Source organism: Elephas maximus, chromosome 27 (assembly GCF_024166365.1).
Source record: "Elephas maximus indicus isolate mEleMax1 chromosome 27, mEleMax1 primary haplotype, whole genome shotgun sequence".
NCBI classification, from domain to species: Eukaryota; Metazoa; Chordata; class Mammalia; order Proboscidea; family Elephantidae; genus Elephas; species Elephas maximus.
The window spans coordinates 7,755,444-7,775,068 of NC_064845.1; the positions used below are offsets into that span (position 1 = coordinate 7,755,444).

Consider the following 19,625-nt stretch of genomic DNA (forward strand, 5'->3'; position numbering starts at 1 on the left):
CAATCAGAAGATATTTTTGTAGACTATTAATGTTTAGGCAAATTGACTGTAGTTAAAGAATTAAAGTCTCTCCCCCCACCCCCAAGTGTAAAGATTGAAGCTAAAAGTAGGTGACTGTTCTGTTTCATTGTGACCAAAATGTATGTAAATCTAAGGCCACACATTTCTCCAATTAGTTGTATGGACGGTTATTTAAAATGCAGTAGACTGCTTCCCAACCTTATCTGTGTTCCTGTTAATTATACTCACATTCAAATCCAAAAAACCTTTTATTAAGCTACTGTGGTATTGAGAGGTAACTTGAAATTCTGACTTCAATCTTACAGGGTTGCTGTGAGTCGGAACTGACACCGCGGCAATGGGTTTGGTTTGGGTTTTTGATCTTGGCTCTTACCCAGTTTCTAATCCTTCGGTGATTTGTAAAATTATAAATCATAATATTGAGCAACTTCTAGAGCTGTGCCTGTTACCTGTGGCGGGAGATTAAGACGGTTTCTCCTTTCTGGACCGTCTGGGTTTTCTGCTGCTTCATCTGTCTTCCCAGATCCTGCTTCAAGTCCTTCAGCCTCAGAATGTCCTTCTGGGGTGACTTCAGCCCTCATTTATCTTTTTCTTCTGAAGCTTTTTGGCATATTCTGGGTGTATTCCCAAATTAGCACCTAGGGTCACTCTGAGTCGAAACTGACTCGACAGCACCTGACAACAACAATACACACAGTCTTCCTCTTTGAATATGTTTGTGCGTGTTGTGTGATGTGTGTGTCTCTGTGTTCTGTGTCTCCTGCAATATTATTAATATCTCTTGTGAAAGGCTTTCTCATATCTTGTTTCTTCTTGACACAACACAACAGACAGATAGTTGTACTAGGTACACAGTAGGTGTGAAGTAAATATTAGATAATGGAACTGCAGAAACTGGTGTAACTCCAGCATAATCTTGTAACTGCCTTTTATACAACTGAAATCAAGTGCAGGAACAATCAGAACGTGAAGTTGACATAGGCTTGATTTTTTTTTTTGAGTATGTGATGCATTTCCGTGGGTCAAAATGAAAGAATATAAAAAGCTACACAGTGTAAAAATCTGCCCCTTTCTTGACTCCCACCCTCCGGTTCCTCACTTCACAGAGAGGTTAGCACTTTATTAGTTTCATCTGCATCTTTTTAAAGTAATTTTGTATAATTTTAAATAAATAATAATATTTTCCACAGAACTTTGCATACTTTCTTTTTTTCACTTAGCTAAATAGAGGCTTTTCCAGATCAACTCCTGGAGTTTCTCATTACATCTTTACAGCTCAGGAGTATTCTACTACGTCGGTGTGTATCATTTATTTCACCTGTCCCACAGGGACTGGCATTGGGGTTGTCCCCATTAAACGCCCTGCTGTGGTGACTAACCGTGTGCACGTGCTGTCTCACCTGGTGCAGGTGTATCCAGAGGATCCATTCGCGGGTGTAGGGTTGCTGGCTCCCAGGGAAATGCGTTTGCTATCGTGATAAGAGCTGCCAGGTCACCCTCTCGGGGGTTTTAGCCGCCTTACACTCTCCTAAATCTGTTTCTCTATGGCCCCATCAACACATTGTATAATTACACTTTTGGATTTTTGCCTGCCTTAATGAGTAAAAGATGGTACCTAAATGTGGTTTGAGTTTACATTTAACTTACGAATACAGCTGAATGTATTTTTATATAGTTAAGGGCCATTTATGTTTTTGGTGACCTATCTGTTCATATCTTTGCCCATTTTTATAATGGTTTGCTTTTCTGCTTATTAATTTCTAGGAATTAATATACCCGATACGTAAAATTTTTTTAATTAGGATTATTAGCCTTTTGTTTGTGAAAAAACTTGCAGATAGGTCCTAGATTATTGCTTGGCTTTGCTGGTGTGGTAGTGGGTCTCGTTCTGTTTCCCTTACCCAAGTTTTAAATTGTTAGGTTATCAGAATTTTCAAGCTTGCTCTTCTGTGCCTTTTGGATTTGAAGTATTGGGCCTTTCCTACGTGTTTTCTTCTAGTGTGTTATGCTTTTGTTTTTTTGGCTGCTTCTTCCATTTAAGTTTTTGATCGATTTGGCATCTATGACCTGAGGATTAAATCCAGCTTTGCCTTTTAAATGGCTACCCAGTTATCCCAACACCATTTGTGGAAAAGTCCATCTCATCCTCACTGAGATGAGATGCTATCTTTATCATATATTGCGTTATCATATGGATTATATATTATCATAGGATGAAATGTAAACACTGGACTGACAAATCAGGATTAATGAGTGGGTAATTAGTTCATGCATTCATCAGCAAACATTTATTAATCACTTAGTAAATTAAACACTATGTGCCAGACTTGGGATATAAACATGAGTAAGGAAGACTCTTAAAGTAGCTGAACAATGAACAGAATCTTGATGCGGTGATATGAGCAGCAGAGAGACTGAGGAGTTGAGGGGATGCTTCACAGATCAGGGGACAACTGAACGGAGTCTTTTTTTTTCTGCTTTAAATGGTTTATACAACAAACTAATTTCTCATTAAACAGTATACGTATTGTTTTGTGACATTGGTTGCCAACCCCATGACATGTCAACACTCTCCCCTTCTTGACCTTGGGTTCCCCATTGCCAGCTTTCCTGTCCCCTCCTGCCTTCTCATCCTTGCCCCTGGGCTGGTGTGGCCGTTTCCTCTTGTTGTATGGGCCTGTCTAATCTTTGGCCGAGGCATGAACCTCAGGAGTGACTGCAGTACTGAGTTAAAAGGGTGTCTGGCGGCATACTCTCAGGGTTTCTCCAGCCTCTGTCAGACCAGTAAGCCTGTTTTTGTGTGTATGTGTGTGAGTTAGAACATTGTTCTACATTTTTCTCCAGCTCTGTCCGGGACCCTGTATTGTGATCCCTGTGAGAGCAGTGATGGTAGCTGGGCACCATCTAGTTGTGCTGCACTCAGTCTGGTAGAGGCTGTGGTAGCTGTGGTCCTTTAGTCCTTTGGAGTAATCTTTCCGTTATGTCCTTGGTTTTCTTCATTCTCCCTTGCTCCAGATGGGGAGAGACCAGTGGAATATCTTAGATGCCCACTCACAAGCTTTTAAGACTCCAGATGCTACTTACCAAAGTAGGATGTAGAACATTTTCTTTATACACTGTGTTATGCCAGTTGAGCTAGATTGAACAGAGTCTTGAAGGCTCAACATGGACTTGCTAGCCAGGAAGGGAAGGGTGTTCCAGGGATAGGAGAGGATGCATGCAGAGGCACCAATCCGTGGTGTTTGGGGGAGATTTTGAGTAACTCTTTGTGGCCATAGTACAGGACATGTTTGGAAAAACACAATTGGGAATGGGACCAGAAGGATAGTTAATGGAAATTGTCTTTCTTAAGCAAGTATTTATGGGATTTGCTGATGTAATATTGTACCTCCTCCATGCTTTCATCTTTCCAAATTGATGAAGGGGAAGGATTAAGAGGTCCAAAACAAATGGGAACCAACACTTAGTCATGTTTTCCAGGTCATATGTTGAGTTCTAACGCCTGTTGCTTATTCTAGAGTGCTCCAAGCTCCCGAAGCCGAAGTCTCACTTTGCTCCCCCATGGAACACCCAATTCTGCGTCTCCATGTAGCCCGAGACACCTCATTGCGGGGGCCCCCGGTGTTGTCACAGTCACGCATCACAAGTCGCCTGCAGCCGCCCGAAGAGCCAAGAGTCAGTATCCTGGACAGCTTCACGAAGTCAGAGAGGTAGGCTATGTTCTCTTACTAGGTTGTGTGGTCCATGGGAGCTGGGGGCCATGGCTGCTGCTCTGCCAATTTCTCTCTTCCTTCGTTTCATCTTGATTTATGAAGAGAGTGGACCCCACAGCCATGGCATTCCGTCCTGGTTAAAAAAAAAAATCGTTTTTGTTTCTTTGGTTAAGTAAGTAGTTAGCAAGCCCACACACACAAAAAAAAGAATGGAAGTACAATCAGATATGGCAAAGAAAAAAAAAATGGCAAAGAAAAGACAGTACAAAATAATAATCAGGAAATAATTTAGGGATATTCTGAAGCTTGGGAAGCGTTAGACCTAAAACTTTTGCCCGCTCTCTCCTGCCCTTCTTCACTTTTCTTCCTGAAGTGCTTCTCTTCCTTCTTTCTGACAGAACACACTCAGGAGTAGTGTGGGGTAGCGTAAAGAGATTCTCCTTGGAGTCAGAAGACTCTCTTGTTTTAAGAACAAGTCTTTGAACAGCACTAAATCTCACTTTCTGTACCTGTAAAATGGAAATAACACAGACTTTATCACCTTCTCAAAGGAGCCCTGGTGGCACATTAGTTAAGTGCTCGAATGCTGACTGAAAGATTGGTGGTTTGAATCCACCAGCCGCTGCACAGGAGAAAGATGTGGCAGTCTGCTTCCGTAGAAATTACAGCCTTGGAAACCTCATAGGGCAGTTCTGTTCTGTCCTGTAGGGTCGCTATGAGTCGGAATCGACTGGACAACAACGCGTTTTTTTTTTTTTTTTAAATCACCCTGTGAAGGGTGATGCAAGGATCACTCATAATAACGCACATAAAAACCCTTCAGCTGGAAGTGCCTTAGGAATGTGATGTGGGGTTGTGTTTTATTTTTACACTTGCTAAACTGGGAAGCCAGGAGTTTTGGGCCTCCCCAGTGATATGATCCCTTAGTGTTCATGCCATCGTTTGCAGCTATTGTTGAGAATAAACTCTGTGTATAGGAAATAAATAATGCTGGTCTTGGTTGCCTAACCTCGTCGAGTGCTCAGGTTATTTTGACCTGCAGTTGGCTTGTATACAGACCAGCTGTTTTCTCAGAGAAGGTAGCACAGCCCTTCCTCTGTCGTGCGGGAGAATGCGACTCGAGGATAGGATTTCGGTGCTGCTTGAGTCGACGTGCATCTTGTTGTATTTTTTAAATGCATGAGCCAGGTTAGGTAGTGCTCTGTTGGCTGACTCTTTTGGCCTGATTTCTGGTGCAGGACAGAAAATCTAAAAATCTTCTGAATCAAATCTGTAGATGCCTGTGGAAGACGTTTCTTTCTTGGTAGATTTATACTTGCGTATACTGTTCAGTGCCTGTGAAGAAAAGGTACCGAGACAGAATTCTGAAATGTGAATTACAGGTAAGGTGCTCACCTTGGAATGCCTAGTCACTCTGGCATTTAAAAAAAAAAAAAGCTTGGCTATTAGCTGAAATTCGTTCCATTATCTGATAGGATGAATGGTTTTGCACATACGTATATTGCCTTTCACTTGTCACAGCACCTGCTCAGGATGCTGTAAACCGTAACCTTAACTGGTTGCCATGAAGTCGATTCTGACTCATAGCGACCCTATGGGCCAGCGTAGGACTGCCCTGTAGGGTTTCCAAGGAGCAGTTGGTGGATTCGAACAGCTGAACTTTCAGTTAGTAGCCAAGCTCTTAACCACTGTGCCACCAGGGCTCTGTATTATGGAAAAATTTCAAATATACACAAAAATAGGATAGTATAATGTACCCTTCTCCCAGCTTCAACAGTTTCAACTTTATGTTCTTGTCTTCATCTATTTTCCTATAGCCACCCTCTCCCCTGCCCCTTTTTTTTTGGTCTAGAGCATTTTAAAGAAATCCCTCAGCGTTGTATCACTTTGCCATCGCTAGGAAATGGTTCAGTATTTATCTAACAGATAGGAATTCAAACAAACAAAATTTAACCATTTGCCATCATCCCACTTTTCTGTAGATCTTGTTGTAGATGTTTTTACAAGTACTTTAAAGACTACAGCCTTAAAAAAAAAAAGAGTTGAAAGTTCATGGTATTTCACAAATTCTTTTTATTTTATTGTAATGAATCTCTGTTAACCTTACTGTTATGACTGATGATGGTGGGCCTGCCACTTACGAGGAGAAAAAACAATGGGATGGTTTATGGATGATGAGCAGTGGCTTTCATAAAAGTTGAGGCAATTTCGCTTGGTGTGTAATTGCATTTGGTTCAATATAATGCCAACGTCTTTTCTACCTCCTTTTTTAAAAAATATCAAGTTAAAAAAAGTATATATATATGGTCTTTGTAGATAAAAATATTTAATTATATAAAGTATATAATACAAGTATATATTGCAAAAGAATATGAAGAAAAAATCAATTACTATAATCCTATCTTCCACAGATAATGACTGTTAATTTTCAGTGACTTGACTTCTGAGTTGTTTTTATATATATGCCTACATTTATAGATAACATAAAAACTCTCTATCAGTATGAGCTGCAGTTTATGAATAATTACATGTACGTTGCCTTTTTATCATTCTGTGGGAGGGAAACATTGAAATTTCCTGTGGAGTTTCATTATAAAAAAAATAATTAGGCAAAACATCTCCATAGCCATTTTGATGTCTTTTTTTGTACTCTTGGGAAGCAGTATAACACTTCAGGTGATTGCTTTTATATACCTATGACCTTTCTTGCTGAAAACTGTGAGTTTGTTGACGTGTGTGCAACACTGGTGTTGGAAAGAAGTGTTTAGCGCCAAACCCTTCTGACGAAAGAGTTGAACGTTTTGGTTCTTGGATCGCGTGTCTGTCTCCTCTCCTGACTGGAGAAGTGTAGCTGTTTTGTGATGTCTGATATTTTCTGATGTGGAGAAAGCCACCTTGGGAGGTGTCTTAGCAAATTTCACTCATACCAGAAAGTTCTTCAGTTCTAAAAGTATATTAGTTTCAGAATACCAAGGTCTCTGCTTTTAGATGCCAGTGTATTTATCTATAAGATAAATACAGTGAGGAAAATGGAGTGCATTTTTATTTCAGCTGTAGAGAGAAGATAAACTTGAGATCACTGAAGCGATGAGGGAAATCATACTTAAGACAGATGTGCCTGAATATCTAAAGAATAAAAGTCATACAGCCAAAGGCAATTGAATAAATATTAAATGGAATACCACAGCATGGGTGAAAATAATGGGACAGTTTAAAAGATTAAATGGTTATCATCCAAAATATAAAGAATCAAAATACCAAAGGTCGGTACCCAAAGTTCCCTCAGGAAGCAGTCAGGAGGGATGGAGATGGGGAGTTCTAGCACAATCTCATTGCAATGAACGAGCATAATCCTCACTAGCAATTCAAGAAATGAAAAATAAAGCAACTTGGTTGATCAAATTATCAGAAACAATTACAAAGCCATTATTGGTGGGGGTGTTAAGAAATGATGGGACTACTGTGTATTGTCTTTTTGCTACAATCTGGTGACAGAAGATAACTAAATTTGAAACAGAATTGTGTGTTGCCATTGACCCATAATTTTCTTTTGGGGACTGTTACAGGTTGAATTGTGTCTTCCCGAAATATGTGTTTTAAATCCTAACCTCTTTGCCTGTGGTTATAATCCCCTTGGGAATGGGTTGTCTTTGTTATGTTAATGAGACAGGGTTAGTGTAGGTTGTATCTTGAACCAGTCTCTTTTGAGATATAAAAAGAAATTAAACAAGAAAGCAGAGCAGAGATAGGAGAAGAGAGATGCCAAGCCATGTGATGATCACCCAGGAGCAGAAACTCAGAAGAGACAAGGACTTTCCTCCAGAACCAGCAGAGAGAGAAAGCCTTCTACGAGAGCCAGCACCTTGAATTAGGACTCCTAGCCTCTGAAAATGTGAGAAAATACATTTCTGTTTGTTAAAGCCACCCACTTGTGCTATTTCTGTTACAGCAGCATTGGATAACTAAGACACAATTTGGTACCAAGGAGTGGGGGTGTTCATATAACAGATATCTAAAATGTAGAAGCGGTTTTGGAATTACGTAATACGTAGAGGCTGGAAAGGTTTTAAGGTGTCTAACAGTAAAAGCCTAGATTGCCTTGAAGAGACTGTTGATAGAATTATGGATGTCCAAGGCAATTCTGGTGAGGACTCAGAAGAAAGTGAGGAGAGCTATAGAGAGAAAGTCTCTATCGTCTCAGAGAATACACATGGTGCTGTCAACAGATTGTTGCTAGAAATGTGGACATTAAATGTGCTTCTGGTACGGCTTTAACAGAAAATGATGAACATGTTATTGGACAATGGAGGAAAGGCGATGCTTTTTATGCAGTGGCAAGGAACTTGTCTAAACTTTGTTCAAATGTTTGGTGAAAGGTAGAACTTGAAAGTAATGAGCTTGGATATCTGGTAAGGAGATTTCTAAGATCCTAAAGGTGCTGCATGGTTTCTCCTTGCCACTTAAGTAAAATGCAAGAGGAAAGAGAAGGACTTAAAAATGAACTGTGCAAAATGAAAACAGAACCTAAAGATTTAGAAAATTCTGTTGCATAAACTGAGAACACATGTCCTAGAATGTTCGCCAAGGATGTGGCTATATAATCTTTTGTGAAAGAGATGAAGCCTGTGACTGATAGGTTTTCTGCTGCAGTAGTTGGTTAGATCTATCAGCTTGGACTGAAGGGGACAGAAAAAGAATGAGAGAGAAAACTAAGTTGCCATTGAGTTGATTCAGGCTCATTATGACCCCATGTGTGTCACATTAGAGCTGGGCTTCACAGGGTTTTCAAGGGGTGATTTTTTTAGAAATGGATCCCCAGGCCTTTCTTCCGAGGGGACTTGGGGTGGACACAAATCTCTAACCTTTCAGTTAGCAGCTGAGTGCTTAACCGTCTGTGCCACCCAAGGCAAACCCTCAACCATATTTTTAGCAACTCTTTCCTTGTGTTTTAATTATTTTTCTAATCTCCCCACTAGTCTATAAACTCTTTCTCCAAAGGCATAAGCCCGTCAATAATAGTAGCTACTATTATACGAACATATGTGGAAACCCTGGTGGCGTAGTGGTTACGTGCTACGGCTCCTAACCAAAGGGTCGGCAGTTCAAATCCGCCAGGCGCTCCTTGGAAACTCTATGGGGCAGTTCTATGCTGTCCTATAGGGTCGCTATAAGTCGGAATCGACTCAATGGCCCTGGGGTATTATACGAACATAATATTTCATAGGTGTTGAGATCTTACGTGCCACGTACTGTGCTCAGTGCCTCACTTGTGCTATCCTCGTGTCAACCCTGAGAGGTAGACACTGTTATTGTCCCTGTTTTACAGACAGGGAAACTGAGGCATAAAAAAGCAAAGAGATTTATCAGTCCAGTTTAAACAAAGACACAGAACCAGGAGATTTATTGCAAGGCATTGGCTTACGTGATTGTGGGGCCTGGCTAGGCAGGTCCGAAATCTGTAGGCCAGACAGGAGCTCTCAGGCATAGGCTGGTGAAGGTGTTAGCTGCAGGCAGAAGTTCTTCAGGGAAGCCTCATCTCTACTCTTAAAACCCATTGCCTTGGATTTGATTCAGCTTATGGTGACCCCATATGTGTCAGAGTAAAACCACGTTCATGGAGTTTTCAATGGTGAATTTTTTGGAAGTAGGTTGCCAGGTTTTTTTTTCCGAGGTGCTTCTGGGTAATGGACTTGAGCCTCCAGCCTTTTGTTTAGCAGGTGAGCATGTTAACCATTTGCATCACCCAGGGCCTCCACTCTGCTCTTAATTAAGGCCTTTTAATTGAATCAGATCCGCTGCCGTTGAGTTGATCCAACTCATAGCAACACTGTAGGACAGAGTAGAACTGCCCAGTAGGGTTTCCAAGGAGCTGATGGAGGATTCAAACTGCCGACCTTTTGGCTAGCAGCTGGCTCTTAACCACTGCACCACCAGGGCTCCAATTGAGTCAGGCCTACCCATATTTTCTAGGCAATCTCCCTTACTTATTGTGAACTTTACTCACACCTACAAAATACCTTTGTGGAAACATCTAGATCAGTGCTTGATGGAGTACCTGGGTACTGTACCCTAGCCAAATGAGCCCTGGTAGATGCAGTGGTTAAAGCACTTGACCGTGGTTTAAGTGGAGAAATCAAAAAGAACATCACAAGAGGTCACATAGATATTAAGTGGTTGATTCTGGCCCAGGAAGTCTGTCTCCAAAGTCCACGTTGGTAACCAGACACTTAATATGCCAAGTGCCAATTCCTGTGTTGGGAGCTGCTAGGCAATGGCTGCCAAGAGCATGGCAGTCTTTGCTCTCCTAGAGTGTGGCATAGACTGCTGCCCTCTGTATCTCTCACTCCTACGTAGCCCCTGGCATGTGTGAATGAGTCACCAGGACACAGCACTTTTTAGGAGGAAGGGCATGGACCTTGATTCAGGTCCTTGGGGGCAAGTCATACCGCCTCTCAGTTTTCCTTTCTTTGTCTATGTAGGTGGAAATACTGCAATTTAACTTCTTCTGTTGTTGTGGGTGGAGGAGAAAGCACCAGAGTAGAGCATTAAGTAGGCGCTCAAGCAAACGATCAGAGATTCCTGAACATGTCAAGGTGACGTTTGAAAAATGGAAAATACCAAAAGCTGATATAATAGCTCTGCTGGCTTGTCAGGTTGGCTTGCCAAGAGTAGAGAGAGGAGGGGGCAGCCTAGAAGTGGCGCCTAACAGAGGAGCCCTCCTCTTTGTCCCCACTCCTTTGGGGAGCCACAGCCCCAGCTATAGCAGCAGTTCAGTTGTACCAGGGATCTACTTCCTTGTTGCATACCCTGAGTGTAGGCATACCCTTCCCTGAAAACGTGGGCCCACCAGTCCCAACAGGTGTGCGCTTGGCAGAATACGAGGTGGTGGTGGTTGTTAGTTGCCATCAAGTTGGCTCCGAATCATGGCGACCCCATGCACAAGACAGCGAATGTTGCTGGGTCCTATGCCATCTTCATGAGCATTGGCATGTTTGGGTGCATTGTTGCGGCCACTGTGTACTTTGAGTGCCTTCCAACTGAGGGGACTCGTCTTCCAGCACTATATCAGACAGTATTTTGTTGTGATCCACAGGGTTTTCATTGGCTAATTTTTGGAAGCAGATTGCCCAGGCCTTCCTTCCCTAGTATACGTTAGCCTTGGACGCTTCACTGAAACCTGTCCACCTTGGGTGATCTTGCTAGTGTTTGAAATGCCAGTGGCATAGCTTCCAGCATCACAGCAACATGCAAGCCACCACAGTATGACAAAGTGACAGACAAGTGGTGGAAGTCCAGGGAGTCCTGGTTAACTGGTTAGTTTGTATAGGACATGCTATGATTAGTGCCTGAAGACTGTCTGCCAGTAACACCAGTAGCTTCTGAGAAGCCTCTGAGCACTTTCCACCCTAGCAAGTACTGATAAAAAGGTTTGTGTGGTTAAATTGTGACCAGCGTACTGAGCTTTATACCATATGACTGTACCAACCTGACCAAAGCTGATTAGATCAGCTCTTGCTGCCTCGTCCCATAGCTCGCCGTTGGCCTGTGAGGTGGTCTCAAGGCGGAGCTCCATCCAGGAGGGCCTCTGAGTTAGATTAACTGCTGAGTTGGTGTGTGAATGGGAAGCATGCAGAGGCGCAGAGGCGCAGAGGTACAGAAGTAGTTAGAAGCTGCCAACAGTTGGAGTACAAGCAGCCTAGTCACAAGACGATGCGCTCCTACAGGTGGTTTGAGGACATAAAACTTGTTATGGCTTCCTGTTTTGTTGTTGTGTGCCCTCGAGTCAATTCCAACTCATGGTGACCCTAGAAGACAGAGTAGAACTGCTCCATAGGGTTTCCAGGGAGCGGCTGGTGGATTTGAACTGCCAACCTTTTGGTTACCAGCGATAGCTCTTAACCACTGTGCCTCCTAGATGTCTTATTCCCCCTTGTGGTCTTACTGGATGTTTCTATCCCCTAGGGTCCCCTGACCATGTTCCTAGAAAGCTAAATGAGCCTGACCAACACTGGTCAAACTTAGCTATTGGACCAACTTAGTTGCTGAACACTTACTCAGGGTCCAGCACTGATCTCTGATGTGGGGGATGAAGTAGTACATACAGCCTGGCTTTTGTCCAAGGATGTGATGATCTACTTGGTTGGTTAAACTTTGCTGAAAATTATTAGATGTTTGCTTGGCTACTAACCGAAAGGTTGGTGATTCTAACCAACACACTGGCTCCATGGGAGGAAGACCTGGCAACCTGCTTCCATAAAGATGACAGCCAAGAAAACCCTGTGGGGCAATTCTACTCTGCTAGATGGATTGCTGTGAGTTGAAATGAACTCAGCGGCAGCTGGCGACCCGGTAGTTAACAGCAATAAGAATTTACCAGAAGGCGAGGCCAGTATGTGGGCTGGCTGACCAGCCAGGTGGACCTCCATTCTGTGGGCTCACAGGTCATCTCTGGAAGAATCACTGCTGAATTCAGCATCCAGGTGGACTGAATTTGTGCCTTTCTTGCTTATGACTAGAATGTTCTGAATAAGGTTATACACAGGGGAGAGTATCTGTCTCTCCTCTCTGGCTTGCAGAAAATTCATGGTTTGGATGCCTTTTGCGCTCAGAAGGATGCTAAGTGAAAAGTTCTTTCATGTCACAGGTGATTCTGTGGCAGAAAAGGCTGTTGTGCCTGTTTTCACCTCGTGTGGCAATTTAATACAAGATGCCCTCCTTCAAGTGCTTTAAGACCTCGAGATAATAAAATATTTTGGATATTGAGTGAGTGGGCAAGGAGGGAATTTAACTAAGTTCATCCCATGGCACTGAAGCCAGCCTTGATATATCTATGTTTTCTGATCCTGTTGGAGATTTCTGCAGAGTATGAGATCCTCCCGGCTCCCTGCAGCGGCCCAGTCTGTTATTTCAGGCTAAAACAGATTCTCTCTTCTCGAAAACCTAGTCGTCTTGTTCTGTTTTTAGCAGAAGCAGGCTACTCTGGTTGTTCCCCCTCCCGCCCCCATCAAGTATACCTGTACATTATCAGCTTGGAGGTTTAAATACTGTGGTTTGCTTGCTAGGCAGCTTCCCTAGCCACTTCTCGGCCATCCAGCCAGGACCTTAATTGCTTATTACATTCATCTGAATTTTCTCTAGCTCTTCCTTTTTTTGCATCTGCTTTTACATGACAGGTTGAGCGTTATAAGCTGCCCTGCCTATTACTGTATGACAAAACTCCCCAAACTTAGCAATCATTTATTTTGCTCAGGAATCAGCTATTTTGGGCAGGGCTTAGTAGGAGGACTTGTCTGGAAGGATGATTCGAAAGCTTGGGGACAGGAACAGCCAGAGGCTGACAGGTATCTTTCTCTCTTCATGAATTCTTGGGGCCACTCCATTTTGACTCTTCAGCTTGGAAAAATCAGGGTAGTGAGATGTCCTATGTGGCACCTTAAGGCTCCAAGAGCAAGTGTTTCTGGGGACAGGAAGTAGAAGTTGCCAGTTTCTTAAACTTTTGGTTGGAAATTGGTGCACTGTCATTTCCACTGTATTTTATCGGTCATAGGGCAGTTACAGAGCCTACCCAGATTCAAGGGGACAGGGCATTGACCCCAATCCTCCAATGGGAGGAGTGGCAGAGAACCTGTAGCATCTTGTAAGATACAAGCAAACCATATGTGTATCTTCTGTATGTAAATGAAGCCTGAAGAGCCCCCACGTCCTTTTCTCTTTATCCTTCGCCTCTGGGATTTGAACCCTTGTGAAGCTATGTTTTTTATGTCATAGTGTTGAAGATTATTCCATTTTTGACTTTGTGTTGGTGACGGTGCATATTCCATTTTTGACTTTGCGTTGGTGACTGTGCAAAGAGCCGTCCCGCACATATTCCAAGCTCTTGCCTTTGTTTTCAACTTTGGAAGCCCAGGCTTCACAGCATGGCTGGCCTGGCCTCACAGTTGGGGTGCCTGTCCTCTGTGTCTGGAGTGGTTCCAGTCCAGCAGGATTTTGTCAGGTACACAGAGAGTCTGCCCTGAGCCCTGGCACTCCCTCCTGCCACCTTTAACCTGTTCTAGGGTGAGAGAGGCCCTGAGGAGAGTTGGCTGCGAGCCTAGGCTCTCTCAGAGATTCTGGCTCAAGGCTAGTTAAACCTTGAACAGTGGCCCAGCCTAGAAGCCCAGGTGGTGCAGTGGTTAAGCACTTGAGTGCTAACTGAAAGGTTGGTGGTTCAAACCCACCAGCAGCTCCATGGGAGAAAGACCCAGCAATCTGTTCCTATAAAAAAAATTATAGTCTAGGCAACCGTATGGGGCAGTTTTACTCTGTCACATGGGGTTGCTATGAGTTGGAATCGACTCAAAGGCGTCCAACAACAACAACAGTGACTGGGCCCAGTGCATATACCGTTCGAGTTCTGGCTGTGCCGTGATGATTCCCTTGGATGGTACAATTCAGTATATACCTGCATACGTGAAGCCAGCTCACACTTACTGAATGCCTTATCCTGTGAAATAGGTTTCACTCCCACTGGACAGATGAGGACATTGAGGCTTAGAGGGCTAAGACAGACACTTCAGCTCATGCAAATGGGAAATGGCAGTACTGGAATTTGAACCTGGGGAAGGCTTATTCCGGAACCCTGCTCTTAACCATGTGCACACAAAGCCCGACGTAGGTGCCCCTGCCCCCTCCCTACCCCAGTTTGCCTCCGTTTCTAGGTGGTAACTAGGCAGGAATGGTGCTCCCAGCATCTAGCGCAGAATTTGCACAGACGGTTCATTTTGTGTGTAATTCTCAGGTCGTATGTGGTTTTAAACGGCAATAACAGGAAGTTTTTGTTTTCATAGCTTTCACTTATATTAACGCTTTTGTTGTTTTATTAAAAAAAAAAAAATGGCAGAGAGAAAACAACTCTGCCTGCGTTCTGTAGGTAGTAAATGAATAACTGGTGTGGGCTACAGTGCTGGGTAGAGACCCATGTGAGGGAATGAGCCTGCCTCCTGGGTCCACCGGCTGCCCTGTGACCCCAGAGTGGGTCCTTGACCTTTGTTCCCACCTGTGAAATGAAGGTGCCAGGCGGGGTCACCAGCTTGAAGATGCTTTGATCATCTTTAAATCAGAGCTTGATGCCGCAGTGACAAGGACTTGATAGGATTTCTTTCCAAAGGTTATTCTTACCTCCAGTTGCTGCTTTCATACTTTTATGATTTTTCTGTCCAGTACAAGGATATACAGTAGTTTTCAAATGGATCTGTGAAGAAAATGTTTGTATTTTTATTTTTGGAGAGATTCCCTATATATCTTATATATGTGTGTGTGTGTGTATATATGTGTATATATGTGTGTGTTTATACACATATATAACTGTATACCAAAAGCCAAACCCAGTGCCGTCGAGTTGATTCCGACTCACAGTGACTCTATAGGACAGAGTAGAACTGCCCCATAGAGTTTCCAAGGAGCGCCTGGCGGATTCGAACTGCCGACCCTTTGGTTAGCAGCCGCGGCACTTAGCCACTTCGCCACCAGGGTTTCCATATAACTGTATATATGTATATAAATTCTTATTCTTTGTATTGGAGAGATTCCAATATAAAACATACGATATATGATTTACATTGATTGTCTAGTAGGGAGGAAATAAGAATCATAAATGTAAACAAAAACTTGTATCCTATAATTTTGGGAGAAAAACTACAACTTACATCATTTTAGTACAGATTTTTATCTCCAACAGAGAAATAATCGTCTTTCTGACACGTTATCATGGAAATCATTTTTTTTTGCCTGTCGTATAGCTGTACCAGCACACCTCCAGGATAAACATCAGACGGTGTAACACTTGAGAATAAGAGGAGCTGAGGTGAGGATTTCTCGCTGACAGGGAAATTGTCACAGGAAGGAGCGTTGTTTAGAATTTACTAACATTTAGGCACGTAAATCACAGCAGTAATGCTTCATAATTACACAGCGCCTTTCATTTGCGGTTTTAAAAAGAATTTATAGACCAACTTGTGAGATGTGACAGTTGTATTAAACTCTGTGCTTGGGATATATTGACAGAAAATTCCAGAGCCAGAATCTGGATGTGAGGAAAGCACCAGCTGTGGCCGTGCCCTCCAGTCCTGCCTTGGGGGGAGGCCCGGAAGTTGACTGACCATCAGGTTGTGTGTCTCGTAACAGTTTGGCCATTTGAAATCTGGAGTTACCTTTGTCCAGAGGTAATTTCTATATTAACTTTATTTCTTTATAGTTAAATTAGAGTATTGAATTGTTAATAAATGCACAAGGACCAAATTTAGAAGGTGCGTGCATATTTATAGAGAGATGTTGGCCATACGTTGACACAAGTCTTGCCCGACTCCTCTTGTCCACCTCCTACCCTGACCAAAAGTAACCACTATTATAGCTTCTTGTGTGTTCCATACATGTATCAACATATATGTTTATGTGTACCTGTATGTATATGTATATTCTTCGGTTTAAAAAATAGATCTTCCTGTTTCAAACACCAACTGTAGCTTATTATACACACTGTTATGTACTTGGTTGTGTTGTATTACAGGCTTGGCTTCTTTCCTTTGGAAATAGGTCCTTATCAAGGACTGCCTTCTGTAAGAACTGCCTCTCTCATTTTAATGTCTATGGAGTGCTCCATTGTATGGATAAACCCTAACATACTTCCTAACTTCTCTCTTGATGAACCATTAAGGTGTTCCCAACACTTTGCTTTTACGAACAGTGCTCTAAGGAAGAGCTATGTCCCTGAGTCATTTCACAAAAGTCAGGTGGATCCCTAGGCACAGTTCACAGACGGAGAATTGCTCCATGAAACCATTTACACCACTCCCAAAATGCTGGGGAGTGCCAATTTCTGACACTCCATGGACTCACTATGCTATCATACTGTTTGACATTTTGTCAATTGGCTAGGGAAACATGGTACCTCCTGATTTTAATTTAAATTTCTCTTAAGTGCTGTTGAGCATCATTTCATATTTATAAGAAAACTCTTCATGTTCTTTGCCCATTTTTATTTCATATGTGTTCCTTTTCTTACAAATAGTCTAGGAATTATCTTTGAGTTCGTCATCGACTTGCCAGCAATGTGTTTTTTTTTTCCCCCAAGGAAATTAACCTTTCCTAAGTTGTCAGCTATATTTTGAATGTCTTTTTTGCTGTGTTGACTTTTTAAAATTTTTTTGTCGTCAATTTACCAATCTTTTCTTTAGAGCTTTAATGTTCTGTGTCATAGTTATAAAAGTTCTTGGCTGCTCTTGGATTATTAAAAAAAAAAAGTATTTTCAAATACTGTTATGGTTTCATTTTTTAAACAGCTTTATTGAGATATGATACATACCACAAGATTCACTCCTTTTAAGATTATAGCTCAATGAGTTTTAGTACATTGATGTAGTTTTCGCAGTATCACCACGGTTCAGTTTTAAAACACTTCTTTCACTATGGTTTTATTTTTATATTTGAATTGTGTTTCAGCTGGAATTTATTTTGGTGTGAAGAGAGAAGGGAGTTCCTTCGACTTTGTCTTACTTAAGCCATCCAGGCTTCCAACGCTGTTTATTGACTAGTTCATCTTTTTCACCACTGATATTTCAGTGCCATCTAAATTACATACTAAATTATGTATTTGGATCTGTCTCTTTTTTCTCATTGATTTGTTGGCCTGTTCGTTGGCCAGAGCTATAATGTTTTAAATATTGTCACTTTAGAGTATGTCTTCATACCTGGTAAGGCTAGTATACACTACTGAGCTTAGTCATACCTTGTTTCAGCTGTTGGATGGTTGTTTCTCCATAAGACCTTTAAAAAGAGCTTGTCTGGTTCTAAAAACACCACAGTGCCACTACCCTGTCAGCATTTTTATTAAGATTGCATTAAATTCATATATTAAGGACTGAGATGTGAACGATACCCTTTTTTGGGAGTATTGGGGCATAGCTATTCATCTTTCAACTCACTTTGGTGTTCTTTTGTGCCCTCAAGCATTTTAAAGTGTACAGATCCTACGAGTTCCCTTTTATTGCTCAGTATTTTATCCTTTTGGTTGCTGTTGCAAGTGAGATTTTGTTTTCATTATATTTTCTGTGTGATTTGGTGACGTGATTGGGTGACTTTTAAATAGGGAGGCTATTGTTTTCTGTGGGTTGAATTTATTCCCAGAAATGTAAACAAATTCTCTTACTGTTTTGTTATCGTTTCCCTGTATACCTTGAGTTTTCTAGGTATAAAACCTTATCTGTTGCTAACAGTGATAATTTTACCTCCTCTTCTGATGTGTTTTAATTTCTTTTAATAATTCACTGACTAGTATCGCCAAGATAATGTTAAGTTGTAGTGGTGATATTGCTCTTCCTTGTTTTAGTTCTGATTCTGCTGAAAACGCTCCTAATTTCCCCGTTAGGCATGAAATACACACATATATTTTTACTTGACTAAGTGTTTTTTTAGGGTCCCTGGTGGCATAGTAGTTAAGAGCTTGGCTGCTAACCAAAAGGTTGGCAGTATGAATCCACCAGCCACTCCTTGGAAATTCTATGAGGCAGTTCTCCTCTGTCCTATGAGATCGCTATGAGTTGGAATCGACTCAACGGCAATGGGTAAGCATTTTTAGAAACTTAGAAGTTATTCATTCCTTCATTTGATAAATATTATTGCAGGCCTACGATGTGCCGGGCAGGATTCTAGGCTCAGGAGGCCTGATGGGAGGTGAAACAGAGACACAGACCCTTTGCTGTCAAGAAGCTTAAAAGTCTAGTGGAACAGACAGAAACAGAAATCAAATAATAAATAAATGTCAGGTTCTGTGAAATAAAGACACAGGATAGAGAACGATGCAGTGAATTTAGCTAGAATGGTCAGAGAGGAATGTAAATTTTTCAAGTGTCTTTTATTTTTTAAATTTTTTTTATTAATTGTGTCTTTTTGTTTTTATTTCATTTGAAAATTTGAATGCATTAGATCTCCTCTGGGTCCCTTTCCCCCTGCAAGTCTCCAGCATTTTTCCCAGCCATGAGGACTTCAGTGCAAACCCAATGGTTGACTCGCCCACTAAGTCCACGGCTTGGTATTTGCTTGCTTTCATATTATTTCCAGCAAATCGATTGTTTAAGAAATGAACTGAATTTGAGAGTAGGGTAATTTATCACCTTGGATAGAGATACTGTTGCTAAGGCAACTGGCTACAGTCAGGGACCACAATCTCCTCATGTGACACCTGATAAGATCTCGCATCCTTGTGAGCCTTCCCCAGCCACCCGCTCTCCTTGCTTGCTTCAGACCAGGGAAGCCTTTGTGTACCTTTTCTCTCTCTGTTGGCTCCTGGAACATTCCACCTTTGTCTCTTTTCTTTGGTCCTCCTTCCTCCAACCCTGTCAAGCTGCCGGGAGGATAGGAGTGAGACAGGGGCTTATGGCTTTAGTCTTGGTGACAGTACAGGGGGAATGTAGAGTAATGGCTGCTTCCCTCCACTGTACCACCTGGATCCAGGTGACCAGTCTTGAGCGATGCTCAGGGTTATTGTAGCTAGTTGCTCAGCTGACCAAATCGGGGTAGAAATGTAGACTGTGGCACCTTCATTCTTATAATTTAGGGCAAATGGCTCTCCCATCCCCTGTGTTGTTCTTTGTCGGTAAAGATGAAGTTATTAAAGCATTATGGCCCACCATCTGTATTCCAATTCTTAAATAATTTCTTAAATGCCCTGGTGGCACAACAGCTAAACACTCAGCTACTAACCGAAAGGTTGGTGGCTTGAACCCACCCAGTAGCTCTGCAGGAGAAAGACCTGGTGATCTGTTCTAATAAAGATTCCTGCCTAGGAAACCCCATAGGTCAGCTCTACTGTGTCACACGGAGTTGCTATGGGTCAGAAATTGATTTGATGGCACCTAA

The 19,625-nt window shown here is 42.2% G+C and overlaps 1 protein-coding gene across 2 annotated transcripts in view; it reads left to right on the forward strand.

Annotated features, from left to right (window-relative positions):
- OSBPL10 (oxysterol binding protein like 10) overlaps positions 1–19,625 on the forward strand; it is a 324,062-nt gene that overhangs the window by 164,616 nt on the left and 139,821 nt on the right. For both annotated transcript variants that reach the window (XM_049871176.1, XM_049871175.1), the window contains exon 4: positions 3,540–3,731. In XM_049871176.1, the coding sequence (XP_049727133.1) occupies positions 3,540–3,731 (192 nt within the window). The remainder of the gene's footprint in view (positions 1–3,539; positions 3,732–19,625) is intronic.